General features: G+C 50.1%; 1 protein-coding gene across 1 annotated transcript; it reads left to right on the top strand.

Annotated features, from left to right (window-relative positions):
- Positions 1 to 8,619: 8,619 nt before the first annotated feature.
- Positions 8,620 to 8,856, top strand: IUM83_05635 (uncharacterized protein; the record flags this gene model as incomplete). Its single annotated transcript, XM_067929782.1, has 1 exon — positions 8,620 to 8,856. One exon carries the CDS (start codon positions 8,620 to 8,622, stop codon positions 8,854 to 8,856), a length of 237 nt encoding a protein of 78 aa, XP_067798086.1.

Raw genomic sequence — 8,856 nt, 5'->3', positions numbered from 1 at the left:
GACGTCAGTACCCTGTGGAGGATGACAACACTTTTCCGCAAGAACGTATAATTTTGGAAAAGCCTTCGAAGTCGTAAGGTGCAAAGAAAGTGCCAATGGCATGCGACTTGATTTCACAACGGTTGATTGAATATATATTCACCACTTTAGTACACAACTGCTGTCGTATACCCGCTAACGGTAGTTTAGGTGTAAACTAGGCACACCAGCAGCTCAAAGGTTTTGACTCGTGATTGGTGGTAGTGCTAAAGAGCACCTTGGGCGTACCGTTACTATTTCTGCTGTTGATCACCACATATATGAAGACGCTCACCTCGTCGGCATGACAAACTCCCACGTACGGGTCGGTCAGGGGCATGTGGCGATGTACATGTCGATGGTGGGCTCGTTCTCGCGCACACCTGACGCACGGCTACTGCCATGATAGCGCTCGTGATTGATCCTCTAACAGCCAGCTCAACACGGTCATGGCCGGTATTCGCGCTGGCCACGCTGCTCGACCTGCAGCCCAACGTCTCCTAGTGGATGTATCTCCTGTAGTACCGCCGCTGCTCACTTCGAAGGTCCCACTGCTTGCGCCTTGATGCGATGTCCCCAGGTTTGGGTGACCACGGCTAGCAGCCGTAATCCCGTAGCTACCGCTCAGCACGAATACAAAGCCGTCCTGATCCTCCTAGCGCACGCATACATATCCGTCTGCACTATCCAGGAAAGCTTCATTCACTGTTTCACCCGTCAGCCTCCACTGACCGGCACCGCACATGACGCACTTGACGTCTACCTAGGCGTTTTTGCGGGCCAGTGTCTGGTGCGGCGACCTTCTATGTTGATAACTTAAAGCTATCCAGACGAGTTAGCACCACGCTCCCAAGGATGCTCAAACCGCGCGGACGCATGCGGCACCAAGATTGCCCCAACGCGACCTGGGAACCTGACTTTCCACACTTACTGCCGTGCTGATTTTGATATGCTTAAAGGGCGCTATTCTCGCTGTTACAAAATCATAGCCTATCGGGCATCACGGGTTTCCAGGGGGGAAATGTTGTTTTGCTCAAATAAAAATATACTATCTCGCTTTATCTAGTTTTATTTTCATAAAAATGCTATATTTGTTCGCCATACCTACTTCACTATTTTTCTATAGTCGCGGAACCCCAGTGAAGCCTCCAGTGAAATTCACTGGGGTTTCAGCCGCCATAGAAAAATTCCAGACAACATGCAAGCTATCTCCCCCCCCCCCTCCACTGTCCGTCGATCCGTCGATCTCCATCTTAGCGTAGTTGACAGAAAACTGTCTGCAACATTGAGGGCTTATTCTGAACGGCCGCGCGATGATATGAAGAAGCGCAGCGCTGGTATCGCGAGTGCCCGTTCGACACTGCCACCTATATTGCCAACTTGGAAGCTGATAGTGATCTTGGTGAAGGTGTGTTCCGAGAGAAACCCACCTCGCTGCAGTGCTGTTGATCGGCCAAGACGTCGCTTGTCGGATTCCCATCCGGGATCAAATGATGCCGGCGCCATAGAGTGCTGGCAACAGCAGAAGCGCATTTGCTGTAGCAGCAAACCAGATCCAGTCTACGCTTTTGGATGTAGTGACGCTTGTAAGCTCTGTTGAATGTTTCGCACGGGTTGTTCGTGGTTATAGCTGTCGTAAATAGCTAAACCTGCCCTTAACTTTCTAAACTTTACTGCATCAACTATCCTTTACTGTGTTTAGGTGGTCCACACTGGGTTCTCCCTCAATACAAAACCCTATATAAATCTAAAGTCATCCAGGCATTTTTGGTGCGAAGGCAGCAACTGGCTCGGGATCGTCTACCGGTACGTCGTAACGCTGCTCTTCTTCTTCATGTACCGGTGCATCGGACTCAAGCCACGCCTCCTCTAGACAGCCCAATCCCGACTACGCCTAGGACGTTGAAGCAGAGCCGCTAGCACTCCGCTTCCTGAAAGATCTCGTCTCCATCGCGTACTTCGCGTGTAGATTGTGGATGTTTGAAAACGTCAAGTTGTTCGTCGGTGAGCGCTTTAGCTGTCGCGGTGACGGCTCCGTTAACGTGTAGGAGAAGTGCATGCGGCTGGTGGTGCGTGCCTACGGCGGCGTATCGGTGCTCCCGATCTTGTGGGTCTGTTCGTCGACATGATAACGCCGTCTGCATCAGATCGGCTCATTTTGCTGTTTCAGGACATGCGCATCGCGGTCGAGATCGTCTTCATGCTGATATACACGAAAAGGGCAGTGGTACATCTCGCCGTCGAAGCTCAATAAAGCGTACCTGAACCTGCAGTGCCCGCGTCGCACATGGCCACCCCGTATCTCTAGCGACACTACGACGGACAAGTCCGCGGCCTCGCAACATCTCGCCCTCGCGAACATCCACTGGTGTTCCTCTCACGTGGCGTACTCGGAAGTCAACGCGGGGCTGAACGAGCTCTTCATGCGTGCGTTTGACGTGACGGCGCAAGAAGTTACGCCATCAGTCTAGGACGGCAGTATCGAGCGCATCATTTCAACCACAGAGAAGCATCCTCTTCGAAGCTGACTGGACGGACTTAGACGCCCTCGCTCAAGAACGGTGGACTTGACTCTACTGGCGGCATTTTGAGGTGGTCTTGAGCAATGCGGATTTCATTAACGGACTGGACAACGCGTACTAAACAAAATGCTGCAAGTGTTACGAAAACCAAGTTGAGTTGACTGACTCCATGACCCACAGCACACGCTTTACGTTTTCGTTTGACCAAGTAGGTGCCATGTGTCCGATCATTGGTCGTGCTTCTTTCGCGAGTATTTTCGTCTCCTAGTGCCACCGTTGTTAGACATCATTACACCTGTTTCGTTTAGAGTTTTCAGTGACAAATACTAGGTCCCTCACCAGATCCGACGTCAATGAGCCTCTCACTGGTGCAAAATGCTCTTTCGAAAGGAATGCTGGTCGCCACAGCTCTTAACCACTTCCTTGCCAGACGACCGATACCAGGATAGTCACTCCCGTTGTTTCCTGCCCATCGCACTCACGGATCCAGCTTGTCAGCCTGACTGAGAGCGCGGGCAGCGACCAAGTAGCTTTCAATTTCCTCAACGCACGCGCTCCTCAGTAGTGTTTGCTGGGGGCATATTGACTAGCTTTCAGCACGAACCTTTCAAAAAAAAGTCTACTTTGTCGGGGTTTGGCGTCAAGGCTGAAGGGCCATTCTGCGGCACTGGTGTGTGCAACTCAACCAGCTCAACAACAACATGAAGAAAGTCCACGAGAGTATTTTACCGGTTCTCGGCTAGCAAGTGCCTCATTGACATTGTCATTCGTGATTCCAAAAATGCAATCCAGACTAGCTTGAAAGACTTCAGGTCGTCAAATCGATGCGAGAACAGCCGCCGAATTGTTGCTGGACATTCTAGCATTAATAGCCGGACTTCATCGACGTGGGCTTCCTCGCCAGCAGGGTTGTAAATGCTGTCAAAACGCAGAAGGACGCGTTTAAACACGTAAAGAGCGAGCATGTCCACTGGAAGTACCCGCTACAATTGCCCACCCAGGTTTCTTGATTAGCTTCAAACGAACCCAACAAAACACAAAGGCATCGGATAGCTCACCATTGTTTGTGTGTCGGCTTTGATAGCTTTAGTGCATCATCAAATCCCACACGCCCTGCGGAAGTGAACAGACGCTCGAAAAGCTCATCCAGCGCGGGCTTCAGCCAGATGCATCGTTCAACCATTACCCTAGAGCTATTCCAAAGTGTCGGGCAGTCGACGACAAGATTTACGAATCCACCAGGTGAAACTCGGAGCTGCTACTGGTGAATTTCAGCTAGGTGATGGTATGCTGTAGGCGACTTCCGGAAGTACACCGACCGTGTCTAAACCACTTCCCCAATCGCGCGCATAGACTGCATGTCTGTTTTCTCTAGATACAGACGTGTTTCGTCCAGAAACTTGTTCAAGGCCTCGATGGCGTTTTCGAGAAGAATCCCCATCTCCGCGCTTTCATCTCTATTCAAGTTATTGTCTTCTTTGTACTCACTTTCAATAGTTCCCGGCTTCTTCTCAACCACCTACTTCAATGATGGTCTCGGGTTTTGCTGTGACGTTTTATCTTTTTCATGCACAAGGACCCGATAGGACTATGGGCAGTTCATAGGCCAGGGGGCGTGCTCTACACCAAACAGGTATCAGCCGCCACCATGCTTGACTCCGAATCAAGGCCGAATCGAGTGCAATACTCCTTGCAAATTCCCCACGCCTCGACAATCTCCTCCAATACCATTCAAATAGCTGGAGCATCATGTATTCCTCAAAGCTCGCGTACTTCAAGTGTCCACCTTCGCACTTCCAACCACTCAGTCAAATAATGAACGGAATATAACACGTGTATCCAAGCTAAACCGCACCGATAAGGTCATTACCATTACAGCACAAATCGGTGTAAACTACGCTCAGATGGAATATGAGGGGATTCCAAATAGCGGCTGGGAAATGAATGTGTGTCTTCAAATCTGTTTGTGCCGATACTGTCGCACGTTCCCAGCGTGCGATCATTTCTTGTTTGCAATGCGACACCGTTATTTTGTGGGCAGAAGTGGAAAAGAAATGTTGGTCAATCCCAGCACGCCCCGAAAACTACGCTGCACCAAAACTCGACCTGCTGGCAGACCACGGCAAACAAATCGTTTCTTATGAACCTAAGTATGAATCGCGATTTAACCGCATGAATCGAAAGAGCTGTGTTATGTACTTCTTTTACGCTAATAATCGTTAGCAAAGGTTGAGAACTCGTGGAGTTACATCAGACGAAAAACAATATCTCCATTTCCGTACCCCCGAAATCACGGATTTTATTTTGGGCGTGTGACATCAATATTTTTGTCAATTTTATCTTATTGTATATTGTCGGAAAGCTCGTGTAAAACGCAATCGACTTAGAGTTATTTTCGCTTTCTACGAGTGATATTAGCTTTTATTTTTTGTGTCCGGTTATGTACGAAGTTTGATTGTCAACTTAAATCGCGATTATCTCGAAAACTCTAAATGGTTGATGAGTAACATTTTATTTCCCGTGGTCTCATTTTTAGTACCGAAGTGAAACGTTTCATATCCGATATTCTAGCGCAAAAAGAAAATAATTTATTTATGTAATGCGATTCTAAGCGCAGATTGAATGTCATGTGTTCTACGCTACTCCTGTTGCATATGTTCCACGTAGTTGTTTTGTTGCAAGTACAGTCGTTTTGGTTTTCTGTTAGCTCACAGATACCTCACTTAGAGGTGTAAATTTTGGCAATAGCGAGCATTACAACTCGTACGCGCTGGGGATTTCTCGTTTCCACAAAATGGCTGTTTCACTTGCACGAATGATTCTTGAATAGCGTAATACCACCAGATGTTTCAGCATCAATGAAAATTGTATTGGTTTTCGCGTATAACTCCAATGCGTATTCGTACTGACGAGTATCCTTCTTAAAATCGTGTAGTGTTGATACGGCTGCGTATTTTCCAATGAACGCGCCAACAGGGATATATCTTCTCGCTTCAAAACCAAGACAATGTCGCGTAGCGACAATTCGAGCTTCAGGGAGGACATGGAGAGTTTGACAGCAATAGACAACGTCATAGATTTCGCACGCGTCCCAATAGTCGTGCCAGGTTTTCATTGGGTCAACTCGCACGAAGTCCGGTTTGGATGGACCCGTGATTGTAGGTTCCAATATCCTGGGCTGTGACATTCGCTGTCGCCTCGTCCGCTTCCTCCTCTACGCCGTCGCTTCTTTCTGAGTCCTGGTAATTCTGTTGGCCTCATCCATCGCTCTCGTCCTGCCCGTTCTTGGTAGTAGCACAATCTCTTCGCTATCCTCCTCGTCGTGTGACTCTTCATCGTTATTGACTGGGACTGGTGAGTTCACATCGCGAGGTCTGGGAAACGTAGAGGATCGACATTGATCCCCCACCGGCAACCCGGTTTCTGGTCTCCCGCGAACGTCAGACGCCATGAAGCGCAGGATACGAGGGCTCCGTCGAACGGCTGATGGAGCTGGAGTGCGCGACAGTGAGCTTAAACTGCGGCGGCCGTTAGATAAGAGACAGCTGTTGAACTGGTGCTGGGACAGCAACGCTCCAGGAAAAAAAACGCTGCCGTCGCTCTATGAAAATAATAGCTTGTATGTAAGGCTTCAGAAAAATACGCCGAGGCGCTCCATGCCTTGACGATTCACCCTCGTATGATTTTGTCTGTAAAGGCGCTACGTGGTATACATCGCTGCATATAGTCGAAGTAGCGCTAATACCGCCGTTGGCCAAGTCTAGCTCTGCTGCACACACAGTAGATTTCGCTGTACGCAATCAGAGTGGCACTAATGTTAACCGAGCCTAGCTCAACCGCACAGACAAGCGCCTGCTACGGGGAGGCTCTCTCGTTGTTAGCCGTATGCTGTCGCACGAACACAACCACGTTGTGCGTAAGTTGCCCGCAATGTGGCCCATATCCACGTTCTTGTGTCAGTCGCCCAAGTCACGTTCTTGTAATACTCGCCGCCGTCGGCAACACCCACCATGGTAGGCGTGATGAAGAACGTGTTATCGCTGCACGTAGCCAGATCGATGCCGATGTCCCTGGTGGCTAGTGCCAGCGCGCGGCACTCGCCATTGCCTTTGCACGCGCCCTTGGTGTCCGTTGAGAAGAACAAGGCACTGGCCGCGCGGCCGCTCGCAACCTTGACAGGGCTAGGATACGGGTACCGAAAAGTCTCGTACAAGAAGTGCAAAATCCTGTACTCATCCTTGATACGTTCTACCTTCCACCACGCGGTCTTCTCGAAGCGTGTGTGAGCGCATTCCCTGTAGGCAACAGGAAAGACGATGCGATCACCGTGGAGAGCGACAACGAGAGCGCAAGCACACGGAGCGTAAAACCAGTCGAAGATGTTCACATCAAAGATGTCGGCTACTTCTCCAGCGACCCGATAGAGCTGTTCAGACGGGTTGAAACCCTGAAGAAAGCCTACGAGATCGGAGGATAATGAACGAGTGGCTATTGAAGAAAGTTATTGGTTGTATCGAGCCTCAAATATATAGTGAGGTGCGTGAGGTCGCCGACATGGTGGCGACAACGCACCCGTACGTCAAAAGCGCTGGACGTGAAGCTGTACTTGATCACGATTTGGCGATGATGTATCCAGCCTCACCGCCTGTGTGGCTAAGCGACTCCTGTATACGCGCGTTGTGCGTTCGTCTCATTGAGGCTGACCAACAGCTGAAGTGCGCGCGCAATCGCCAACTCCAGGAGGTGGACCCAGGAGTCTTAGCAATGATGAAGGCAGCTGTCGATATACGTAGTGTGAAATTCGTGATGATACCCGTCAACTTCAACGACGCGCACTGGTGCGCGGTCGTTGTCAGGTCGGCGGAAAAACGCATGTACAACTACGACTCCCTCCTACCGTCGGTGTTCTCGGGGCCTGTAAAAAGACATTGCCAAAAGCTGATGGAGTTAGGTGGGTCCGACGTGGTAACAATCAATATCCCGTGCCAAAAGGACGTCTACAATTTAGGCGTCTTCATATGCTGCTTGTTTATTAGGCACATCGTAGACAACGCATCCAGCTTTTTCGTCGCTCCCACTACGACTGCCCGCCGATTGGAAATGTTCGACTACATCGTGATTGGCAAGATGGAGGTGCTGCGAGTACACAAGTCGGTGATTGTGCGCTGTCGTATTGGTGAAGACCAACTAAGGTATAGCGAGCGTTCAGACCTGAAGTGTGACAGCGAGGACAGTACATGCCGAACCGACACTATCTCAAACGAACCAAGTGGAAAAGGCTCGAGTGGTGTGGTGGGTCATCCTGGCACCGTCGCAGGTAACACCATGGATTCGCAGACACTTCCTGTTTTCGAAACAACCACTTTCGATCACGTCCTTGCCCAAGAACGACGGTGTTCCAAACTCACCCATCCACCGAAGAAGCAAAACCGCCCGTGAACGATTCACGACATGCCGTCAATACAAACCCTGGGTGTCCAGGACGTGTCTGCGGAGCAAACCCCTGGAAATGTGACTACCGCCTTAGGTGAGCGACGGTGCGGCTATCAAAGGGCTTTAGGCATTCGCTTACACTGTGTTGTAGTGCGCGTAACGAATACACACATGAACCTGTTGCATTTGATGCTCGCCTATCAGTCGATCATGCTGTTGTCTAACGATAGTCGTACATGCGCTTGAAGATACCAATAGAAGAAGGTATGACACATCTATCTCCTCGTCGTCTTCGGAACTGGTCGTAGCGTATGGAGAAGATCCGTGCGAATCTTCCCGAGGAGTAGCATTGAATGATACAGGTATTTCTAGTCATGGACGTGTCGTATTCACGTCCTGGAAACGTCCATGATTTCGTTTTTCTTGATCGCAACACCAGCTATACCGTTTATACGGTGTGTTTTTCCCAGAATTGTTGGGCGTTCCTGTAATATTTTGTGGCAGTTCCAGTTTTGCCGTGGAAATTAATAGTTGACGTGCTCAGAGTTTACTGAGCTGGTAAGGCTCTGTCGAATGCAACATCGCGATCGAGGTCTGTGGCAAGGTCTTCCCTCGGAAGCCGGTCGCGGAGGAGTACTGGGTGAAGATGGCCAAGGCCCTGCTGACCAAAAACGCGGGATGCCACATCTTTCACTGGTTGCTCCGTCGCAACATCAGCGACTTCAACGTGCGGAACCTGCCGGACACCAGATACAAGCGTGAGCTCAAGCTCAAGGAGACGAGTCATGCAGCGCGTTTCTTGCGCGAGCAGTGGCTGGCGACCTCGTTCAAGGGCGAGGTGAAGAAGACGGCTGAGGGGACGTTCCTCAAGCACAAGGACTGA

The sequence above is a fragment of the Phytophthora cinnamomi genome, assembly GCF_018691715.1.
Source record: "Phytophthora cinnamomi strain GKB4 chromosome Unknown Contig10, whole genome shotgun sequence".
NCBI lineage: Eukaryota > Oomycota > Peronosporomycetes > Peronosporales > Peronosporaceae > Phytophthora > Phytophthora cinnamomi.
The sequence above is the reverse complement of the archived record's forward strand: the minus strand, read 5'-3'. Positions and strand labels throughout refer to the sequence as shown.